General features: G+C 41.9%; 1 protein-coding gene and 1 non-coding gene across 3 annotated transcripts in view; one reads left to right on the forward strand and one right to left on the reverse strand.

The window, feature by feature from the left end:
* Positions 1-7,639: 7,639 nt before the first annotated feature.
* TRNAD-GUC (transfer RNA aspartic acid (anticodon GUC)) lies at positions 7,640-7,711 on the reverse strand. Its single transcript has one exon. It is a non-coding gene; the product is annotated as a tRNA-Asp (tRNA).
* A 429-nt stretch (positions 7,712-8,140) lies between these two features.
* The window catches only part of LTA4H (leukotriene A4 hydrolase), a 29,195-nt gene continuing 12,651 nt past the window's right edge, over positions 8,141-24,684 (forward strand). Inside the window, exons 1-10 of one of the 2 annotated variants that reach the window (XM_087868842.1) lie at positions 8,141-8,401; positions 13,643-13,773; positions 15,477-15,597; positions 16,996-17,064; positions 19,000-19,104; positions 20,118-20,170; positions 22,536-22,608; positions 22,878-23,018; positions 24,011-24,034; positions 24,489-24,559. In XM_087868842.1, the coding sequence (XP_087724968.1) occupies positions 8,243-8,401; positions 13,643-13,773; positions 15,477-15,597; positions 16,996-17,064; positions 19,000-19,104; positions 20,118-20,170; positions 22,536-22,608; positions 22,878-23,018; positions 24,011-24,034; positions 24,489-24,559 (947 nt within the window). In that variant the 5' untranslated portion in view covers positions 8,141-8,242. The remainder of the gene's footprint in view (positions 8,402-13,642; positions 13,774-15,476; positions 15,598-16,995; positions 17,065-18,999; positions 19,105-20,117; positions 20,171-22,535; positions 22,609-22,877; positions 23,019-24,010; positions 24,035-24,488; positions 24,560-24,684) is intronic. The other variant, XM_045779571.2, reaches the window with a different exon arrangement.

Genomic DNA, 24,684 nt, shown 5'->3' on the forward strand with positions numbered 1-24,684 from the left:
GTAGCCCCCTGCCATGCAAAGCAAAATTATGAAGATAGTTATTTAAAATTCAGGATTTATATTCACTATCATTGACAATGACCCCGCCTCTCAATGTATTTTGTGCCATGAGATATTCATTAATTACATTAGCACACAGTAGAGAATCTATAAACAAGCAAAAAAAAAAAACCCACATTTATTGAGGTTGTGCCCCCCAATTTTTATTGATATTGTTTGGCAATAAAAAAAAGAGACTCTTTCTGTTTCCATGCAAGCCTCACTGCTTCCAGAAAGATGCCCACAGACTTCTCCATTGAACTCCTACAGTATTTGTGGACGGGTCCACCTCAATACACTTTAATTATTCAGTCTTCCACTCTGATCTCTAGTGGTTTCATTTGATGGTTTTCATTCGCCCAAGAAGGTTATGAACCTCCCAAGGACAAGCCAACATCCAGGCTGCTTGCTACCCACGAAAGGGGTCTGACGATACCACAGAGGTGTATTAATGCCTACCATGAGTAACACTTCCTTTTGGCCTGGAGTTGGGGAATTACAGAGTTATCCTAGCCCAAGAAAGACAAGGGGTGGGCAGGGGGAGGAGAAGGAAAAAAATTTTTTAAAGCTCAAAGAATCTGAAAGATTTGCTCTGTTCGACTCCTCAAAAAGCAGAAATAAAAGCCAAAGCTATCACAAAATAACACTTAATTTCTAATTTTATATTATCCTAGTTCAATGATTCTTCTTAGACATAAAAAGGAAGGATTTGAGGATTGAGAAATTGTGAAATTCTGGGAACCCAATCTCTTCGACGAAGCAATAACCTCGGGTTTCATGGGGCAACTTTCCTTCCTGCCCTCCCTCCTTCCTTTTTACCATCCTTCCCTCCCTTCTTAGATTCCCCTTCCCACTACTGGGGCCCCACCAGTCCTTTGTCCTGAGCAGGGTGCTATGAGAGAGTTAAAGGAACAGTAGGGTATGCCCAAGAAAAGCCTGCCACTCTAACCCCTTTGGGAACAGAGAGAGAGATGGAAGGAAACAAATGCAAACCAACCGGACAGGCAAGGAGTATATGCAGTTGATTCTCCTTACTTGCAGCAATGACGTTCTAGAAAGTCACTGTGAACACTGAGTGAGTTAGTGAAACCTGAGCCACGGCTCCCAGGGGAAACACAGTAGGGTTCTGTGAAATTTCGGTTGCATATTCCAATCAATATGTGACCCTGTTTTATGTCTGTTTCTGTCCAAAACCCCTTGTTTAAAATACAGTTGGTTCACTACCATCACACTCACGGCCCACTGCACTCTGCGTCACACCTGAACAAAGCTTATCTGACACGGGAATGTTCTCCATGGGGCACATCGCATGCAGCCTTCCTGCGCTTAGGAACACGAGACAGCATTTGAGCATTTGCTTGGAGGTCATTTTAAACAGTGAAATGACCAACAGGAAGCACAAGAATGTGAAAAACGTGACATTAAACAGACCACAAAAAGGATACTCGTCTACAGTGTAAGAGGCAGAAACAAGAAGGCTCAGCTTTGCCTTGTTCGACCCCAGCTGAGAATGTGAGCCTCAGGCAGCTCAGACTCTTCGCTGCTCTGTGTGTGTTTGTAGTGACCACGAAAGGGCTGCAAGTATTGATGTGGGGGTAACAAATACATTTCAGTGAGTGGACAAACTCACAAATATGAAATCTGCAAATAACGAGGGTTGACTGTGTGTGTGTGTGTGTGTGTAAAGTTCCTGTTCGGAAAAACTAAGGACCAACAGGGGAAAGACAATACATCAGGAAAATATTTCTGGAGGAGGGGGGCAGCAAACGGAGGTGAGAGGAGTGAGCAGGGGGTGCCTTCCAGCACTGTGACCCCGGGGAGCGCGGTGAGATGCATCTGTGGGAAAGGATGTAGAGTCTGGCTGGAGAAGAGGCTGCATTGGAGTCCAGGCGGCAGCGCTTGGAAGGGGGGGGGAAGCCAGGGTGCAAGGTAAGGGGAAGTGCATGGCTCGGCTTGAGAGACACTGAGACACGCATCTGTGGGAGAAGGTGAAGAGCAAGTCAACTATTTGAGGCTCTTACACGGGCTTGCTCAACTACAAATACCAAGTACAAGAGGCCTATTATAAGAAATGACAACATACTAGCTAGTTTCTCAAACACAGACTTGTAGATGAGAAGAAAGTTCAGAAGGAAGGCCTTTGAGGTTGGTTGGTCTTTGCTGCAAACCTATTTTATAAGCAAATAGTAATCGCCTGGTCTTGGCAAACAAGAGAAATTGAGCTCCAAGCCAGCCTACCCGAGACAGAAATATGGCTTTTGAAAACAGTAATGACACTTGCCAACCCCACTCATGCTTTAAGCCATCAGAACAAAAGGTGTAAGTACCCGCTCTGATGAAACACCGCTGGCTACTTAGCAGGAAAAACTTAAGTCAAGCCGGAATCTCTGAGTCAGAGAAAAAAGCCCAGTACAGCTGAACCTTACAATCAGGTGCGACTAGAAGAGAAACAGTAGTGACTGAGAGGGGAAAAAAGGTGATCTAGATCAGCATTTGTGAAGATTTTTTTTTCCTTGTAACTTGAAAACAGCTTCCCTTCCTGCTTGATCCCCTACTCCAGCTCGTAGGGTCTGTGTCCGTAATTACAGAGCCAGGGTTGCTGCAAGGAATGGTTTTTGGCTTGGTGCCGTGGTCCGGGAGGAATGGGACCTGGCCTGGGTTACGCTGTCCAAACTTCAAAGCAGCACATCCAAACCTGGCTGCAATATGTTCACCAAAAGACGTGTTCTGGAAGGTTCACAGCAGCACCATTCATAATCACTCAGAACCGAGAACTCCCCTAGTGTCCGTCCACACTAGAATGGACACATAGCTCGTGGTCTACCCACACATGGAACACTACACAGCCATGACAATGCACACCCTAGAACGATCCACAACAATAGAAAGGAACCCCACAAACATAACGAGCTAAAGAATCCAGGCATGAGAGCCCCTACTGTACATTTCTGTTTAAATAAAGGAAATACCCCTCGCGAAACAGGCAGAAGTACTATGTTGTTGGAATCAGGCAGTGACTGCCCCCAGCGGGCAGGGTGTACAGAGACTAGAGGGGAGTTTGCGGGCCGTCTGGTGGCCGGTGGCGATGCTCTGTATCTTCTCTGGGTACTGAGTCACTGGTGTGTGTTCCGTTTATAAGGCTCAGTGAGCCACACACTTGTGATGCGTGCACTTTTATGAGAGGATACTATGCGTCCATAAAGGGGTCTGTAGAGTGTTTCCCATTAGCAAGAGGATGGTGAAGGGTATTTTCCGTTGCAAGCAAACACATTGCCTGGTGACATGAGAGGACAAGGAAGAGGTCACAAGGCAGCTTTCTCTTTGCCCCAAAGTCAACGAAGAGCAAAGCACTGAGTAAAAGGATCCCTGGGGCCTCACGGGAAATCTCATTTATTCATTTATACCTTTCTTTATCCATCCAATGAACATGCTCAGAGAGGGACAGTATGCCATCTGGAAATTCAGGACACTCCTTCTCGTCGGGGAGAAAGACAAACAAACCGGCGTTTATGCAGCAGGGTAGGTGCTGTGTGGGAGTTGACAGAGCTGAACAGGAGTACCGATTCGAGATCCAGGGCCACAGCTCCAAGAGGAGTCCTGACATGTCTGATGAACGCTTGAACTGAATTTGCTCCAATCCCCAAAGTATCCCTTGAGCCCCTAAGGCAGTGGTTTCGCTTAATACGCACACTGATCACTGGGAGTATCTTACTAAGAGGCAGATTCTGATCCAGCAGGCCCAACACCAGGCCTGAGATCTGCGTTTCTGGTGAGGCTTTTAGGAGACGCTAACGCTGCGAGTCCTGGAACCATACTTGGTGTGGGAAAGAGGGAAGGTCACGTGACCAGCAGACCTGGTAATCCACCCTGTTCCGGCTAGTCCCTCCTGTGGGCACAGGCAGAGAGACAAACAGCAAATCCGTATGGGAGGCTCAGCCAGAATAGGGGTTAGAGAGGGGGGAGACCGGGGGGCGGGGGGTAGTGAGGGCAGGTGGAGAGGGTCCCTTATGCTATTTGACTAACTTGGAAGAACGTGCTCCTTTCATTTCTGGCCTCCTCAGCTGCCCAAACCTTTTCTCGGCATGAACAGACTAGACATAGGCATATTAAGTACACAATTCTTACATGAACAAAAACAGATTTAACAGAAAAATGGAGAAACGGGTTAGGGCTGCTTCAACCATTTTGTGAGCTAAATATGAAAAAAAAAGGAGCTAAAATAATTTCTTCCAGTCTCTCACCCGTTGGAAGGAGAACATGAAGGGCATCACATACACTTCGGTTGTTTGTACAAGAGATTCAACTAGACTCCTGCCCAGACTGGAGGGTGGGGTGGCAGAGTCCTGGGAGGGAAAGGAGAACTCTCTCCAGGAAAGATGGGGACTAGATGGGGATCAAGGCTTAAGGAAAAGCAGGAGAGCGCTGAGATCTTGCACAAGATGCTTTCAGCTTGACTGAAACCCAGCATGTGAAGGTAACCCCTGCAGGTCTAAACACGATGGAAATGGGAAATTATGTGTTAAGGCACCTATTGCAACTTCCTGAATTTTCTAAACATAAATATATTTCAAAAACAGATGATCATTGCTAATGTTGCAAACTCTTCTTAGAAGTCTATTTTGGCACATCTGCTTATTTCCCATGTCTTGGTTACTTCTCATTTCCCAGGTCTTCCTAAAAACTCTTGCTAACAAAACAAGAAAAAATGCATATTAAAATTATCAAAATAGACAAAATAAAAACCAATAGAAATAATACTGGCAAACACGTAATAGATGATTATGATGCCAAACACAATGTTAAACACGTCACATACATTACCTCATCTCATCCTTTCAACAACCCTATGAGACACAGGTATCTCAATTTTCCCCCGAAAGGATTGAGGCTTTGGGGGGGGGTTAGTAACTTTTCCAGGTGAGCAGTCAAGCTGGAATACTTCCTGTTCAAATGGCTCTGTAAATATATGTACTACTTCTTTTTATAAAACTTTATATAAATCATTTTTTCATACTTAATAAAGTCTCCTTTAGTATATAAGCACTGATATTATCCTTATTTTATAGAAGCAATGGGAAGCTCCATTTTTTAAACTTTCCCAATCCACCATTGAATATGAAGAACACTTCTACTGTTTGTGAATTGCTAATTTTGTACACTCCATATTTGGATGTCAGTGGAATCTTAGAAAATAACTGCTACTGTATATCTGTCTCCTGATTAATCTATTAATCAATTTGAGGCATTCATTTGCAGTTGCCTGTGACTATCTTCTTTTTTTATTTTTTTTAGATTTTATTTATTTATTTGACAGAGATAGAGACAGCCAGCGAGAGAGGGAACACAAGCAAGGCGAGTGGGAGAGGGAGAAGCAGGCTCATAGTGGAGGAGCCTGATGTGGGGCTCGATCCCATAACGCCGGGATCACACCCTGAGCCGAAGGCAGACGCTTAACCGCTGTGCCACCCAGGCGTCCCCCCCCCCCCATGACTATCTTCTTGAACACATTAGCATAAACTCTGTGGGCTCCTGCTAATGAACAATGGAAGACGATAATATAGACATTCTTTTGTTAAGATAAACAAATCATCCTTTCTCCATAAGCAAGATCATTTGATTGTGTGTTCTTTGACTAAATAAATTCTATTGCAGCATGTTTGTTACCTTAGATTTGGTAACACCTAGAATATTTTTAGGCCTCAAAAATGTATGCAAATGTCAACCATGTCATGGATTCTTAGGCCCTATAAATTCAGATTTTTGCATGTATAAGATATTGGATTTCATGGTTTGGCATGTTTTTATTTTGTTTTCCTTTGCCTTGCTGGGGCCAACACCTTTTTCTGTTACCGGAGCCAAATTTAATTGTTAGATCATTTTGATACAGAATAAGCTATGCAGCAGTGGCCAATGCTCAAGTCATCAACTATATCCCACAGTTCTTAAATCTTCAATTTTCTTTTCTCTAGAAACCCTTTCACCTCTATATCTAAATATGCTAAATTTCTCTTTCCCTAAAAAAATAAAGAACACTTCCTCAATGCCATAGGCCTCTCTCTTCCTCTTTTGTCTTCCTTTCTCAAATTGGCCAAATGTCTTGACAGAGCAGCCTATGTTCTATTTCCCTCTTCTCTTTTGTTGCTCAACCTACTGCTCTCTGGCATCCACCTTCCACTAAAGTGCAAAACTCAATGAAACCACCATCCTCCCCACATCCACCCCATTGCTGAATCCAAAGGAGGCTTTTTACTCCTTACTTTACTGCTTAAAATGGTCTTTGCTGTATTTAACATTGTTGGTTGACTCTTCCTAATTTATTTCATGAGTTCTTCTTACTCTACTCCCCCCCCCTTTTTAAAAATGTCAGCTTTTTTGAGATATAATTGACAAAATTGTAAGATCTTTATAGTGTACATCGTGGTGACTTGATATATGCATACGTTGTGAAAGGAGTACCTCCATCCTTTAGCCTTTTTTGTTAAAACCTTACGTTCTCCCAGCTTTCAACCTGTTTTCACTGCTCTTCTCTTTATACACGCTGCTTGGGCTGAGCTTATCCACTGTCATAGCTTTACCTACCACATGACTTGACCTTCTCCAATCTACCATAAACTTCCCCAGAGCTATGGACTTAAACACCCAAGTGACTCACAGACATCTCCACTTTGAGTCCCATACGCTTTCAAACTCCAAATGTCCAAAATTAAACTTACATCATCTCCACCTAAAACTGTCCTCTTCATATGGTCTCTGTCTCTGGTTAATGATTGCTCACACATGGAAGGCAAAAATCTGAGAAGCATCTTAGGCTTCTTCTTAATCTGTGAAACCAGTTATCTCTTAAGTATTCCTTCCATTTCTCACTTTCTCTCTATCTTTACTTATTCCTTATGTGAGGCCCCCACATCTTCTTCCTGGACTATTTTAATAGTTTCCTAAGTCACCTGCCTCTGGTTTTGATAACTCCTCTCCATTCTCTGAATAACTACCAGTGTTCTCTGGATGACATGAATCTGACCATGTCCCTCAGGTGTTTAAAATTCTTCAAAGGGCCCCACATTCATGAATTCAGGATTAAAGATCCAGCTGTTTAAAGTCCTCTGAGACCTGTTCTCTTCCAGCTTCTCCAGTTTCAACTCCGAGGACCCATCCCAAAAGAAATCATCCTTCAACACTTCCTCACCTTCTGGAAGGAAGGGCCCCAAAGCTGAGCTGTATGTCCCAGCTCTGAATTCCAGTCTTGTCTCCAGCACATACTCCTATCACAGAATTCTCTCATTACAGTATATTGAAATGACCTTCCTAAGTTTCTAAAATGGAAGGATTGGCTTATTCAGTTTTTGCTCTCCGGGGCCTGGAAATGTACATATAATATGCTCTAAAGAAAAATTTGTTGAACTGACACAATTTAGCCTATGTTGGGATGCCAACATGGCAAGCCAGCAACGAAACGACTCTTAAAACGTAAAGCTTACAGCTAATTTGACATCAAATATTTCTTTCGTTTTAACTTTTAAAATGTTTGGAGAAGTATTTTCATCATGGTTGTTACATTACGATTTAAAAAAAAAAGAAAAAGGAAAAAAAAATTCCTTTGCACCTCCCCGTCGGGGAATCGAACCCCGGTCTCCCGCGTGACAGGCGGGGATACTCACCACTATACTAACGAGGAATTGCACGTAAGTGATTCTTCCGCCAGGGCTCTTACTGCTTATCACCCTCCTCCTCCCCGCCCCCGTCCTTACTATTGGCTGCCACCAATAGGTCTGACATTCTTTCACTGCCATTGCAACTTCCACCGAAGTTGAACGAAACTAAAATGGAAGCATTCAGTCGTTCTCCGCATTGCACTTCTGATCATTTCCGTCGGCTCACCCGTCCCCCAGCTGCCCCCACTCTCCTCCTCTTCCTCCTCCTCCCCTTTCAGGAATGCTCCCAGTCCTCTCAGCACCCCTCCACACACACACACACACTCCCAGGGAGCAAAGCGCACGCCTTGTCGCGCTGCACCACGGAACTTGTAGTTTCATCCACGGTATACCCCACTCTTCTCTGACTTTAAGAAACTTCCTTTCCCGGCGGGCGCCACGAGACCCTCTTGCTCTTCTTTACCTCCCTCCCTCTCTCTTCTACCTCTCAGTCGAGTAGTCTGGCAGCTGGCTTTTCGGGTGCGGATCGGCGTGCGGAGAGACTCCCCAGAGCCATGCCGGAGGTAGTGGATACGTGCTCCTTGGCCTCTCCGGCTTCGGTCTGCCGAACCAAGCACCTGCACCTGCGCTGCTGCGTCGACTTTACCCGCCGGGTGCTGACCGGCACCGCCGCGCTCACCGTGCAGTCTCAGGAGGACAATCTGCGAAGCCTGGTACGGTGGGACGCGCGCCGAGTGCCCGCCTCTCCCCGGCCGCCCGCTTCTCGTCCCTCACCCCGCTGCTGCCCCTCCCCAGCCTCACGTTCGGCTTTGCCCCGCGCATCTCTCCGTGACCCTCCGCAGCCCGCAACTCGTTATTACGCACCTCCCTTTAAGCCCTCACTCATTTCTCAGCCTCCCCTTCCTCAGCCCCCACTCACCCTATATCCACTCCTCCCAATCCCACTTCTGTCTCTGCATCCCTCCGTGACCCGCTACATATACTTCAGTGTCTCCTCCTGCACCCCACTCCCCAGACGACCCTCCCCAGTCCCTAGGCACATCCTAGCGCCGCATCCACGTCCTGCTCTCGTCCGGTTTTAGGCTTCATTTTAGCCCAAATCCTCCCTCCCCCGCTGTCCTAGTTCCCAGCGCTAAGCCCCCTGTGGCCTCCCCATTTCCTCGGCCTGCAGCCCAGAACTCCCTCCTCAGGCCCCAAATTTCTTCCAGTCCCCAGCGCACCTTCCTCAGGCCACAGCCTCAGACCATGCCGATGTTGATCCGACCCTTTCCTCCCAGGCACCTTATTTGAACCCGCACTTCTGCAGGATAGGACCCATCGACCCATCGGAATCTTCCCTCAGTCTCCCTACCACTCATTCTCAAACCCCTTAGGATTTCAGCACCAGACCCCTCCCTCCATTCCCCTGCTTTGATACTTCGTCTCTGCTAACTCTAGATGCAGCTCTTTTTCTCCAGGGTCATGGTCCTTCTACCTTTGATTCTTATCACCCTTCTCTTCAAATAATTTTATGAGGGGTAGGCCATTCAGGCTTTCTAAGCATATCTCAATAATACAATGTATACAGTTAGTTCCAAGGAGCGAGGAATTATTGTGCTTCTTAGAAAGTAATATACTTCTACAACATCGCTAAGCCACTTCAGTAAACTTGTTTAGATTTATGGAATGTTATTAAATTATTTTACCTGTACAACATAACCTGTTTTCAGTGTTCTTACTCAAAGTGATAGTATTTGGATTGTACCTTTTACCTGAAGAATTTCATAGGTGAGCATTTTGGAAATAAGAGGGACAAGGAAAGACCAGCCGCAGTGTATTGTGCATAGAGTATTATGGCATCTACTTAAGCACCACATTAAGCAACCTGATCACTGAATGTTGTAGGCTTGATGGTGGGAAATCAGTGGGGTCGATTAATTGGCCATAATAATAAGTGTAGATAAGAATTGGTTTTTCTCATGACTCCTGTTTGTGTCATGGGCGTGTGTTTTGAGTTCATTAATATGAACGAATAGAGCAGGTAACCTACTCTTTGTCCTTTAACATCTTGCTAGACTAATTCTGATTTGAAAAGTAGGTCGATTCCCCTCTGTATTGATATTTAGTCACCAAAAGTACTCCGGAAGAAGATCAGGTATTACAAGCAAGAAGATAACTACTTCCCTGTAGGTTGTACTTTGGTCTGCTTGAAGTACCATGCTATCTTTTACTGCAGGCAGCTTTGCCCAGGCAGGATTGGCTGAAGTCCTGTCTCAATGCGATCTCCCTCTTTATTAAAGGAAAGTAGATTTTGATAGTTTATCACTACTTAGTATGGCCTTGCACTCTCCCCTGTTTTGTAAAAGTAAAGGTTGAACTCTGATCCTTGAGGAAGCAAGGGACAGGATGCTTACATTTTGAAAAGAATGTACTTTCAATGTCTCAATCTCAAAGCTCCCTGTTGTTTTTGCATTCCCCAAATCTTGAGATAAGACTTTTAAATCATCATGTCTTGTTGGCATGTCTGTTTAGTAAGTTAGAGCCTAGAATGATAATAATGTTAGATTTTATACAAGGAAGGCTACTTGTGGTACAGTGACATCTGTTTATAATTGTTTGCTTCTTCATAGTGACAACTTGAGGCCAAGAAGTTTGGTTTTATTTCTTCAAACTCAGCTTCTTTCCTCCACTAGAATACAGTCTCTTGAAGGTAGGGCTATGTTCCATGGCTCTTTGTATCAGGTTCTTAGTATGGCACCTGCCATGTGGGGGACACTCAAAAGTTTGATGCACTAATGGGTGAATTCAGAGTGCAGCTCCTAAGGCTTATGTGGGCCACACTAACAGTGCTAACTGTATCTTGAAGGTGAGAGAACATCATAGCTCACCACCACCAATAGAGAGGATGCAGTTGCAGTGCTTGCTGAGGACGTAAGTGTCCTTGCTCTCTCCACTCTCAGAGTCCTTGATGCTGGGGAATGTTGAAGGAGCTCTACTAGGACTAAGTCCCAGCTTTTCTAAGAATCCTTTTGAAGTTCTGGGTTATTTGCGCTCAAGTTCAGTATTCATTTGTGATAACTTCCTAGCATTTGTTTCTTTTATGGACATTTTCGACTTTTTTAGGTGTTCTGTCAGCTGGTGGCTCAAAGAGGTTTTAATGTCTTGGCCAAGATCATATGCTAGTAAGTGGCAGAAGTCAGAAAGTGAACACAGATCTTGACTGCAAACCCTCGGGTCTTCACTAAGTAAATGGTTGAACTGGGAACCAAATCAAGATGTTGTTTTGGTTTTGGTTTTAACAATAACCCCATTTTTTTTTTTATTCAATACAGCACCCTGCAAATAACAAGTAGAAAATGGAGATAGAGACATAATACTGAGGCCTAAAGCTTTTTAATTTAAGCCATGCTTTGTCACAGAAAGAAATTGAGTCTGCTTAAAACAACATATACAGTATAATAAGATTGAAAATAATTTAAGAATTTGGAGCAAGAGAGAATAAGGATAGGGAAAACCAAACACATGGTGTAAGGCCCTAGGAAAAAAGAAGTGGGTTGCGAGGTTTATGTGGAGCTTCCCAGCAGCCTGTGCAAAAAGGGAATTAGTTATATATCCCATTGCAATTGCCAGCTGCTTAGAAGTAGAACAGTTTTTTGGGGTGTTATTCAAAGAGGATACTGTGAAATATAGTAAATTATATCCCTAGTAACTTCCTAATGTTGGTAGGTCTGTTTCTTTTAACTACATATGGTATCTCGGCCTTATATATAGTTGGTGTTCAGTAAAACTTTGTTGAAAAGTACTAGTTCCAACTTTTCAACTACCCAGTTTCCTTTTTTTTTTTCTATTACTATTTTTGATCAATTCATAAGCCAGTTCTACTAATGTACAGTAGCAATCATTGAGGTACCCCTAAAAGAAAGTAACCCAAAAGGAATACTTACCTATTCAGAGGGAAACAGGTGGCACCCCTAACCAATTTAGCTGCTTTAAAAAAAACAAAACAAAACCAACCAGAATGGAGATTTCTTTCCACCTAAATATTGTTGACTCTAGAGAGGTAGGAATCAAATTAATGATTGCCCTTGTGACTTTTCCTGAGCTTATCGTGCAATTAACTAACTTGAAAGAGAGGCAACTGGCCTTGGAACTCCGCATGCTATTGCCGGCTGGATTTCAACAGAAAGATGCCAGAGGCTGGGAGATCACATCGCAGGCAGTTCTACGGCAGGGTCTGACCCAGAGTGGTGGGAGAAGGAAAGAGAAGAAAGTATGAGGACAGCGTGAAAGAAAAATGTGTTAATTGGCTATGGGGGCTTGGGAAGGGATCATTTGAATATCTCAAACCTTAGGTACCTTGTAGATTCTGTTAATGGAAGCGAGAAATCAAGGGAGAGAACTCATTAGGGGACATAGGGTGGCTTCATTTTTAGAAGCCCACTGAATATGAGGCAGTATTTCCTGTGGAAATGTCAAGCAGGCAACTAAGAGAGATCCAGCGGCAGTGGTGGGGAAGGGATACTGACCGACCATAGAAACAGACCATAGTCATTGACACAGAGGAGTTGGCTGATGATGTGGGATGAGCAAGAACAAGACAGTGTCCAATATGGTAAGAAAATCAAGGGATCCAGGGCGCCTGTAGGGGGCTCCCTGCTCAGCGGACAGTCTGCTTCTCCCGCTGCCCCTCCCCCGGCTCATGCTCTTTCTCAAATAAATGAGTAAATAAATAAAATCTTTTAAAAAATAATCAAGAGACTGAGGCTAGAACATTGGGACAAATCCATTTTTAGGAGCTAGAAAGGAGGGGGAGGAAACAGCATTAGACAAGTAAGAAGACCATTTATGTGTAAAGTTAAGCCAAGAAAAGAACTTCAAACAGATGATGTGGCCCATCAGGGCTATGAGCGGACAGAGGTCCAGATTACTGAGCAGAAAAGACCTCTTGATCAGAAGGTGAGCCCTGCCCTTTCAGTAGCAGAGGAGCTGCAAGCCGGACTGAAGAGAGAGAAGGAGAGATTGATGCGAAGTGGAAATAGCAGCCATAGGTTGCCCATGGGGCTTAAGAAAGTGGGAGATGAATAGTATCAGGGCAGAAGGATCAAGAGAATTTTTAAACATAAGATGGGAGACTTGTTTAGGTTGTTTGGAAACAGTCCTGTGACATAGGAAGGTTGAAGATTCTAGAACAAGAGATAGTTGAGAGATAGTGAAAGGTATGGTTCTCTAGGGCTTAAAGGATTAGGGGGGTGGAAACCACTCAGACGCTTGCTGCCCCTCCTTTCCTGCCCAAAGCAGTTGTCTATAACGGGCCATGGCAAGCAGATACGCTCTCTCAGTCCTCTCTAGGTCATTCGGTTGGACTTGCCACACCAGGTTGGGCTTTTTCTATACACATAATGGCAATGTATAGCCTGCTTATTTGCCTAATGAGTGCCAAGGTTTGTTTTAAATTTTGGATATATGAAAGTACATAGGAGCTGGACTATATGAATTCCAGGATGAAATATATGGTAAGCTATATCAAGAATTCATGAGGAAAGAAACTTAAGTTATAGATGAATTTTTTCATAACAGAGAAGTTAAGTTTTAGGAGACAGGAGCAAAGGCAATTTAACTTAGATTTGACTTATGCTTAAAACTTCAGATTTGTGTGACTACCCCAGGATTACCTAACTCTCTCTCTCTCTCTCTCTCTCTCTATATATATATATATATATATATATATATATATATGTGCATATATGCAAACTTTAGAACCAAAAATCTTTCAGGAAGCATAGAATCCCAAGAGACAGGACCTATACTAACTTTTGACTCCTTTCTTTAATTCTTATAATTTCACTCTATTTTACTCTCTATGAGCAACTAGTTCTATTCTGTAATCATTACAGTCAACCTATACCTAATATTAGTTTTCTCTGGTGTATGTTAAACAATTTTCTTATCATTTAAAAATACTAACTTAATTCTAGATCTTGGATACAAAGGACCTCACTATAGAAAAAGTGGTCATCAATGGACAAGAAGTCAAATATACTCTTGGAGAAAGACAAAGTTACAAAGGATCACCAATGGAAATCTCTCTTCCTATTGCTCTGAGCAAGTATGAATGTTATCCTTCTCTTTTCTATAGCAAAATAATAGAAATGTTTTAAATTTAAACAATTTTCCTTTCCTATTTCTAGTCTGTGTGTATGTAGTATTGGTGCTCTTACTGGTCTGCTGTGCAGATTAAAGCTCATAGTGAAAATTATATGTTCTTAAGACTCTAAAGAAATTCATCGTATAAAATACTCAAGAATAGGACTTTTGATAACTGTTACTTCTTTACTGATCATGGGAGTGATCTAGAGTGATGATGGGAGCATGCCGTCTTGAGGCATTTCAGGATCACCTGGGAAGCTTTTACAAGCTGCATAGTTTTCACCTTTTCTCCAGAGGCCAGCCATTTTTATTAATGGGATAATGACAATGACATAGAACGGTTTCTGTGTACCAGTCTAGAGATAATGCCTTCAATACATTCCTTTATCTAATCCTTACGGTAACCCTTTGTGGTATGATTTCCATTTTTACAGATGAGGAACAGGAGCTTCAGAGAAATAAAGTAACTCTTTCAAGAAAGAGGCAACCACAATTGTCATATTGGGAGTATATCTCACTCCTTGATAAATTGGGAAGGGGAAAAAGGGTGGAAAACCATTGGCCTAAAACAAGGGTGATCTACCCCACCTTTCAATGGCCAATGTTTTCATGCCTTCTCTTCCTGTTTAAGAAAAAGAAGGGTGGGGTCCCTGGGTGGCTCAGTCCATTAGGTATCTGCCTTCAGCTCAGGTCATGATTCCTGGGTCCTGGAATTGAGCCCTGCATGGGCTCCCTGCTCAGTGGGGAGCCTCTTTCTCCCTCTCCCTCTCCTTCTACCTCTCCGTCTGCCCTTCCCCCCTGCTCATGCTCACTCCCTCTCGTGCTTTCTATTTCTGTCTCTAATAAAATAAAATCTTAAAAAAAAAAAGAAGAAGAAGAAGAAGAAGGGAAATACCCGCACGTAACTTGTGAGGTGGCTATCATCGGCCCCATTCTACAGATGAAGAACTATGGCACAGAGTGGTCAAGTAACCTGCCCTAGTTCACAGCACCACCAGTAGGTGGCAGTGTCAGGACTCACACACAGGCACGCGGTCGGTCTCCAGAGCTCTTGCTATTTTCTCGTTTTCCGTGCTGCTCAAACTATCCGGGGCGAAGGACCAGTTCTCGTTATTTCCGGTCTGTCACAGACTGATTCTTTTATAAAATGCCATAAAAATGAATTACCAGGAAGAAGAGATTAAAAGCAAGCACACGCTTTTGATCCCTAGAGTCAACAGACATAAAACTGACGCTCAAAGTTTCTAAATGCTCACTCTCCATTTCTTGACTTGTCCAGAAACCGTTCGTAGACCAGCGCTGCTCTGTGTCACGCTCTGGCACCCAGCACTGGGTGCTAGTCTAAGTTCCAAAATTATTTCTTCCACTTTCCTGCTATCATAAAAGATCGCACGATACCACAGGTCAAAGTGTGTGACACCCAGTGGTGTATTCAACGACTAGTAGTCCCTGTTCCGTCCTCATAAGCACTTAGCGTGGTAGAGTGGAAAGGATCCAGAGGCGGATGTTCAGGTAAGGACCGAGGACGCAGCATTCCTGGAGCTTACTCTCCATCCGTAACGAGACCTTATGAAATATTATTTATATTATTTAGTCTGTGGATTATGAATTCAAACTTTAGTTAGATTAAACTCTACTAATGTATTTGTTTGTTGCATACAGAAATCAAGAAGTCGTTATAGAAATTTCTTTTGAGACATCTCCAAAATCTTCGGCTCTTCAGTGGCTCACTCCCGAACAAACTTCTGGCAAGGAACACCCATATCTCTTTAGCCAGTGCCAGGTAAAAAAAGATCCGGAATAATTTTTATACAAAAAATTCCCAGCACATTGAGGTTACTGAAGCAGAGTGGACAGTGGTCTTATGGTTACTCAGGTCTTACCTAAGATAGCATGTTAATTTATGTTATAAAAATTATATGTATTTTCATTGATATCTCATTAACACATTGATATATTACTTTTAAAAAGAAACTCCCTTCGTTTGAAATCATGTCTGCTTAAAGTGGACTATCTAGGTCATATTTATATTTATATTTGTATCCCCAGCACCACTCATAGAACTTGGCATTCTTGAGTGGGCGCTCAAGAAATGGTTGTGAAATAGAAAGGAAGAAATCAATAAGACAAAAGTAATAGGTACTGGTTATGAAAAATGTTAACAATAAAGAAGTGGAGAGTGAAACATCAGATTTTTCAGTCTTCTCCAGACACCGTTGCCTAGAAGTAACCACCACTGAGTTAGGGTGCAGCCTTTTCAGATTTTCCTTATGCTTTTACAAATGTGTATGTTATGTAAACATATTAAATGTGCCTTTAAAATGATATGATTTAAACTACTTCTGTTTTCTGTTTAAAAACTAAGAATAAAGAATCCTATCATTAGAGACAATCTGTCACAAGGGTAATACGTATCAGACTATCTTCTGAAAGGGAAGAAACCTAATTCTGTTAGTAATTAAATAATTTACAATTAAAGGAACTCATTTCCTAAGCACTTCCTATAGTTTGTATTAGGTACTTTGCACATTTAATCCTCTCGATATTCCTAAGTGATAGATACTACCTTAGACTCAAATTTAAATACAAGTCTAGATGGCCTTGAGAAAGACCGTTCTTTCTCCTTCCAAGTTTGCTGCAAGATTGGAATGTCCAGCTTCTAGCGACACTCCCCCACGCTGTTTTCCTCAGAACACGGGCGGACTCCCATTAGATGTTAATAACTAACCTGAGCAAGATGGTTTCCTGTTAAAACAAGTGCAAGAATTCAAACAGGTTTCTTTACTGTAGGCCTTTTCAGAGTCTCCAGGAGGCTAATGTTCCAAATGACTCTTTAAGACAGAGATGTCGTACGTATGGTTCTCAATCTTATTTCACCAAAGAGCCCCTTTCTCTCAGGGTCCCTAACAGCATCTCACTGAGCACTGCTGTTACTCAGAGCAGAGAGTAGGAAACAATGCTTAACATTGCTGAAATGTGAGGATTGACCATACATTAAAATGGGAAATCAGACTTTTCTATCCACAAGCCTATGTTGCTCCTTCAAAAGATCTGAAAAGATGTGAGACATATTTTTTAAAAAGAATGTGTCTCAGGGCAGTGGTGCAATTTTAATGATTTCTCAATGACTTGATTCATAAGAAAGGGGCATAGCTTCTTCTTTTTCCCTCCCCCCTCCCAGGCCATCCACTGCAGAGCAATCCTTCCTTGCCAGGACACTCCTTCTGTGAAATTAACCTACAGCGCAGAGGTAAGTATGACAAATTATTAACTGAATTAAATGACTCCTATAAGTAAATGTGGTATAAATGATAAGCAGAGTTAATAGTTGGATTTTTATTGTTGGTAATATCTTACTTAATTAAATTCTACATGAAATATGTAACAAAGAAGATGTGGACATCATTTTGCATCTCTCTTTTACAAATTTTGTTTTTAAGTATTCTCTATATCCAGCACAGGGCTTGAACTTACAGCCCTGAGATCAAGAGTCGCACGCTCCAGCAACTGAGCCAGCCAAGCGCCCCTGCATCACTCTTTTAAAGGCAGTTTTGAACATAAGTGTAATAGAAGGAAAAGGGTACTATTCTGATTTTAAAAGGAATTCAGAATAGTGGACCTCAAAACAAGAATTTGGAGACAATGTCTTTTAACTTTTAAAAATTAACATTTGCAGTACTCAAGATTCTAGAAATATGCTCTATAGCCACATAAACCTCTATCTAGGTCCCCTAACAGGCAGAGATTGCAGGTTTACCTGAATACATTGCCACCTGATTCTTGTCGTAAGTTCGGCTAATCCTTTCGCTAAAAGGACTATAATAAGTAAGTACTAACTAAAGAAGTAAATACTAAATAATACTAAATACACACAGACATACATACTAGGCCCCAGGCCAGACCTACTCAGACTAAGCAAATAGAATCGAGGACCAACCTGTCTTTACGGGGGCTTCTTGATTCTGAGATCATCCCACAACCGAACCTCACCGAGTATGTCTAGTGCTATAGGAAACTATGCACTCGGAGACAAAGAATCCCAGCTTTGGGGCTCTTCTGTACCGCTTACTAACTGCATGAGCTCAAAACCTGGAGTGGTCTCATGTGTATGACACATCCCTGCCTAAATAAGGGAGGAAGCAGAGCGAAATTATTTCCCGAGTGCTTTGTAGTTCTGGATTGATGGTTGTAGCACTGGCTCTGGAGCTCCTGATTCTTCGGCCTCAGAAACAGCTGTAAATACTGGGCCAGGCAAGAAGAATATGAAAGTTTAGAACTTCCCGGGATATATGTTTGCTAGCTAGATCATGATTAGTGAAGGGCTAGTCCTTGAGTCTGGCATTCATTAGAAACAAAGCTTTCAGAATCATGGAGTTTGGGTGCACATTTAAGTGACCATAAGGGGGCTCCCTGCTCAGCGGGGAGTGTGTCTTTGCCTCTGTCTTTGCCCTTCCTCCCAGCTTGTGCGCTCGCTCTCTCTCTCTCTCTCTCTCTCTCTCGCTTTCTCTCTCAAATAAATAAATGGAATCTTAAAAAAAATTTTTTTTTTAAATGACCATAAGTTTTGCCCCATCAGCTTCTTTTCCATACAAATTCCCTGAGAAAATTATTTCACCATTCTGGGCAATAATTTCTAGTTTTTCACAATCGTGACCCTTAAAAAGCTCTTTGATTTGTAACTCCAGGTTTATGGTTTAAATATAAAACTGCTCAAAACTGTGTTCTCTGTCCTAAAGTGAGCGTACAGCCTTGGGAGTCTGTTTTGAGGGTGTGAAGGAGGACGGGGGTGGCAAGCACTGCCAGGAACGGTGCTGGATTCTTCTGTACTTACTCTTTGCTGCATTCCCATGAGATATTATCCTTGTTTGATGGGGAAACTGAGGCTCAGGGAGGTTATTTCCCCAAGTCCATGCAGTTAGTAAGTAGCAGAGCTGGAATTTTAATCTAGTTTCTACCAAATGCTCTTAACATGGATGGATGAATGGATAGATATTTCACATTCATTTTTAAAGAAGCCAGTTTTTATTTATTGCTAATTTTATTTATAAACCTGATATGTCCAAACTTACTGGGCTCATTGTCTATTGCGTAGTTAAGAAGGGGAAAGTACGTTATTTTACACGTGCAGTTTAAGATACGTAGAATCTTTTCTTTAGAGCTGGAAATGACTTCTTTTCTTGATTAGGTATCTGTTCCTAAAGAATTGGTGGCCCTTATGAGTGCTATTCGTGATGGAGAAGCACCTGACCCAGAAGACCTGAGCAGGAAAATATATAAATTCAGCCAAAAAGTAAGATCTGAGGGCCTAAGTTTTTTGTTTTAATTGGTGGTAAACTCTAAGTAGCTCTTAACATCCAGAGAACAAAATGGCTTTTGAAATATTTCAGAATTTCGAAAGCAGCTTCTGTCTTTTGTGTTCTTCATTTCTTTTGTGCTTGTAAAATGTTGGGCTCTATTTACAGAGTTGGACTAAAGAAAGGGGTTGCTGGATAAGCAAAGTAGGGAGCGGAGCCTGATCCCATTCTCTCTCATCCCAGTTAGCAGCAGGTTTTCTGTTGTTTTAAGTTACACTTTTGCCCGCCCTCCTACCACAGTGCAGGCCTGTGGTTATTTAGTGTTTACAAATGGAAGAGCTATAGTGACCCCCCCCAAAAAAAAAAAAAAAACAAAAAGAAGAAACCTCTGTTACAGTCCTTATGGTTAAAATTCCTATGTAGCTGGTAATTTGACTTGTTCTTTGACCTTTAATGAATCATGTGTTTATGCACACTTTTTAATAATTGACCTTCTTAACAGAACGTGTAATTGAACCGCAGTACACAGTTTTGCTCCCACCCCAGCATCTGGGATTCCAAGCTCCCGAACCTTCAGCATCCTCTTATTGCTGGATTATTTTATATGTCTCTCAAATATACCAGGAGTGTTTTTTAAAAAAGGAAGTAAAAAATTGTCTTAGGAAATTGTCAAGGAATTGTCAAGGAAAAAACCCAAAAAACTTAAGAAAAAAGCACAGTTCCTTATTATAGGTTGATTTTTGAGAAATGCTTGAAATGGACCTGGTACTATTATGTGCAGTCATATGTTTCACATTTCAGACACTGTCTTTCCTAGTAAAATAAAAGAGAAATAGATGTGTTGAAATGTTTTACATCACAATTTTGAACTATTTGACCCCCTAAAAATGAGACTGGTGAGACTTGAAAAGGAATTTACTTACTTTTCAGTATGAATTGTCGTACTCTGTAACATCTCTAAGCACTAATTCGAGCACACGTGTGATGGGTTTTTTTTTGCTCCCTTTAGGTTCCCATCCCCTGCTACTTGATTGCTTTAGTTGTTGGAGCTTTAGAGAGCAGGTGAGCTTTTGAACAAATTCTGAGGGTTACGAAAAAATTAAACTTCAAGTATCTTGAGCCCCTGGCAGGATTAACTAGTAGCTCATTTATGCACATCTCAAGATATCAAGCTGACAGCTCTGGAAAACCTCAAATCTAATGATAAAATGTAAATAACAATGAATTTTAAATGAAAAAGTCTTTACCAGTCACCCTTCAGATTTTCCAGGTATTACAGAATGAGCATGCCCTGGCCTTTAGTTAGAGATCTGGGTTCTAAGATAAGCTTGGACTAGTCACCTCGCATAACTTCCATTTCCTCATCCTTGAAATTGTAATATCTCCCTTTCTCTAGCGAAACAAGTGAGGTAAAATATGTTAACGCACTCGGAGGCCTATAAATATGACAGAAATAAAAGATATTTTTCTGATATTTGACCAATAGCTAGGGTGCCCTTCCTTCTTAATTTTTTGTTAAGCCTTATTTCTAAACAGCTGAAAATTAAGACTATCTGTAGTCCTCACATTCTTTAAATTGCCAGAAATGTGGACAAGATCGAGAAGTCAGGCAAACCCAGATTCCAGTTCCAACCCCAAGCAGTTACTGTCCACATCCTTGGGCAGCTCCCCTCTGAGTTTCCCCTTCTTCACCTAAAGGCTAGGAAGAATAACACGCACTTCCAAGGATTTTTGTGAGTATTAACAACCTAATACATGTAAAGCTCCTGGCCTACGGGGAACGCTCACGAAATGCGAATTCTATTGACTGTCACAGCGCTGACCATGACAAGGGTTTATTTTGTGCCCGACCCCAGTGTGTTATGGCACGGAATCCCCACAACTCTGTGGAGTGGGTGTGATTGCTTTTCCCATGTTATCAATAAAGAAACTGATGGTTCGTGAGTTTTAATAACGGCCTCACGGTCACACAGCTAGGAAGTGTCAGGGCCAGGACCAGGATCCAGGCTGTCTGACTTTGTGGCCTGTGCAGCAAAGACGTGCTCCGTCCGATGTGACAGCCGCTAACCACACGGGGCCTGCGATGTGCTGGAAGTGTGAAATACACACTGGATTTCTAAACACTTGGTATGAAAAACAAGAACGTCAAGTATTTCATCGATAATTTTTTATGTTGATTACATCTTGAAATGATACCACTTTGGATATACTGGGTTAAACAAACTATCTTGTTAAAATTGATTTCATCTGCTTCCATTTTGCTTTTTTAATGTGACCACTAGGCAATTTAAAATTACATATGCAGCTCATATTTGTGGCTCTCATTAAATTTGTTGGATAACAGCAGGTTACCGTTGCTACCCAGTGCGGTCTAGAGACCAATAGCTTTGGCATCACCTGGGAGTTGGTTAGAAATGCAAATTCTTGGGCCCTATCCCAGAGCTACTAAATCAAAATTTGCATATGAACAAGCTCCCCAGATCATCTGTTTGCACATTAAAGTTTGAGTAGCAACTGCTCTAGAATCGGCTGCCTCTCTGGGGCAGGACGCCTCCGTGAAAGCTTGTTGTTTGGGGTTCGGTGCCACAAAAAGTCTTTAGGATGAAATTTAAATAAAAAATATTTTTGTGTTCTAGCCCTATGTAAATGATATAGAGTTCTATTTGTTTCTTCTTTTTTAAAAATTGTGGCTAAAACCCCCCCCAAAATTGACTATCTTAACCATTTTTACAGGTACAGCTCAGTAGTCAGTAGGGTTCAGTATATCCACATTGTTGTGAAACGGATTTCCAGAACTGTTTCACTTTGCAAAACTGAAACTCTGTACCCTTTAAACAACAACTCCCATTTCCACCTCCCTCCAGCCCCTGGTAGCCACCATTCTACTCTCTGTTTCTATGAATTTGAACACTTTAGAGACCTCATAAGTGGAATCATAGAGTATTTGTCCTCTGTAACTGCCTTGTGTTACTCAGCATAATGTCCTCAAGGTTCAGCCATGTTGTGGCATGTGACAGGATTTCCTTCATTTTCTATGTTTCTTCTTCTATGACTGTTCAACCTTTAAGTGCATAACAGATAACCTCTTACTGAGCCTGACTGGGTTTCTCTAGGTGTGAGATTGTGAGAGGAAACTAGATCCCCAAAGTTCTTACCGGAGCCAGTAAGCTAGTCTGTGGGGGCACCTTATGTCTCTGTTTTCCTTTGGCCCAGACGGTGCCTCCTAATAGGGCTGCATATGTACTGGTGTGCCTACAGCGGCAGGATTGCATCTCAGAGAAGCCATTAAACCTCCCCTCCTCCCCAAAGGCACATGGTAATCATACCACTGCTGTCACCATTCGTATAGAGTACTTTAGCTCTTCCCTAGAACTAAGTAAATCATATGTCTTGAACTTCATTTTTATTAAGCCTTTTAATTTTGCAGGCAAATTGGCCCAAGAACGTTGGTTTGGTCTGAGAAAGAGCAGGTGGAAAAGTCTGCTTACGAATTTTCTGAGGTTGGTCCTGTAGTTACCCTTTTTAATAATCCTGGTAGACAATAGATTTAAGACTTTAAGTATGAAATGCGATGGTGTTGAGTGATGTGGTAAGAGACTCAAATATCTCTTATTCTATGTGGATTTGCAGTTGCTACATTTTTTTGCATCAATATCATTTAAAATGAGCATCCTTAACTCATAATCGTCATAGAAAGCAATATGTACTTCGAAGAAATGCATCATTGTAATGACTAAGACACGTAAATATATATGCATTCATTTTCCAGACTGAATCTATGCTTAAAATTGCAGAAGATCTGGGAGGACCCTACGTGTGGGGGCAGTATGACCTATTAGTCCTGCCGCCGTCCTTCCCTTACGGCGGCATGGAGAATCCCTGCCTCACGTTCGTGACCCCCACTCTGCTGGTAAGTGTGAGCATGTCTGCCTGCACGGCTGAGTCCTCCTCACACGTACAGCTGGAGGTGAAGAGCCTTAGGCTCCAATCATCTATGTTTTTTAAACAATATTTTCTCTTATTTATATAACTCTTCCTGACATTATTGCTTATTATGGTCAATCTCATCATCTCATTTTTTCAAAAGAAAATAAGTTGGCCATTAGGAAGACGAGAATATTATATTCAAGGTGTGTGGGGGTGTTGGGGGAGGGGAGGCGGTGTCACAGCAACATATGGACGAATTCAACGTATGGACAAAGAAACTAGACCATTTACACTCGGCGTGTAGGGATGGGTCTAACAAAACAAAAACTCACTTTAGCATGTATAGGGAAGCATTAGACCTCCAGTATGTAACTATAATTTATATGCCTTTGTATGCTACTTTAAATCCCTACAGACTTTTCTTAAATATGCTGTGGGTAATTAGGAGATAATAAGGTACATAAGGGAAATAAGAATAGGTATTTAAAAAATGGAAGGAGGGGGGCGCCTGGGTGGCACAGCGGTTAAGCGTCTGCCTTCGGCTCAGGGCGTGATCCCGTGTTATGGGATCGAGCCCCACATCAGGCTCCTCCGCTATGAGCCTGCTTCTTCCTCTCCCACTCCCCCTGCTTGTGTTCCCTCTCTCGCTGTCTGTCTCTATCTCTGTCGAATAAATAAATAAAATCTTTAAAAAAAAAAAAATGGAAGGAGAAATGTTTCCTGGGAGTTAGAGACAGGTATACTGGCCTTCCTGGTCCTGGAAAAGTTCCCCAGATGAGGGAGAGAAAGACTCGTGCTATTTTTTTTAGTCCTGCATTTTTTGTTTTACTTTCTCAATACATACTTTGCTTTTGAACCCCTTTGAGTGCGATAGAAATACAGTGCACTGTTAGTGCCAGAGGACATCCTGGGGTAGGCAGTCTTTTAAATATAGTCTGTGATTTGAATTCTAATGTAATTTTCTTCTGTTTTTAGGCAGGAGACAAGTCACTCTCCAATGTAAGTTAAAGTTATTATCGTGGTCTTACCCTCAAAGAGCTATTAAGTCAGCTGATTTTTAAAATATCCATTGTATCGTTATGTTGAAGATACGGTTATAAAAGATGACTTCGGGGTTGTTGTTACATTAACAGATTTAATAGATTTTATAACATTTTATGGTCTGATCTCTTCGTATGTTTATGAAATACATTTTAATGGAGTGTTGTGTCCATTTAATATTTTCTAACTAATTTTTTGTTTCTAATTTTTTTAAACCGTACTTTTGTCTTGGGCTGAATGATGATTTGTTTGCTCAACTAACTCCCTGAATGCCTCAGCTGATGTTAAAAAAAAAAAAAATTGAACGTAGAACTGAAAGAACTAGAATGCTTACGTAAGGAGTTATTTTAGAGTAAGGCAATCAGTTCTACTAATCCCTTCCACTACTGACTACACATCATTTCCACTTTAGGTTATTGCACACGAAATATCTCATAGTTGGACAGGAAATCTAGTGACCAACAAAACTTGGGACCACTTTTGGTAAGATCTTTTTATTATTGTTGTTTCTTTATTGGTTCTTCTTATTAATTTCTTTCCCTGCCTCTGGCCACTCTGAATTATTTTGTGGAAATATCTTGTTTTTCGGTGTCATCATCTCTTTGGTA

The sequence above is a fragment of the Ursus americanus genome, chromosome 17 (genome assembly GCF_024610735.1).
Source record: "Ursus americanus isolate L20-20 chromosome 17, mUrsAme1.1.p, whole genome shotgun sequence".
Taxonomy (NCBI): Eukaryota; Metazoa; Chordata; class Mammalia; order Carnivora; family Ursidae; genus Ursus; species Ursus americanus.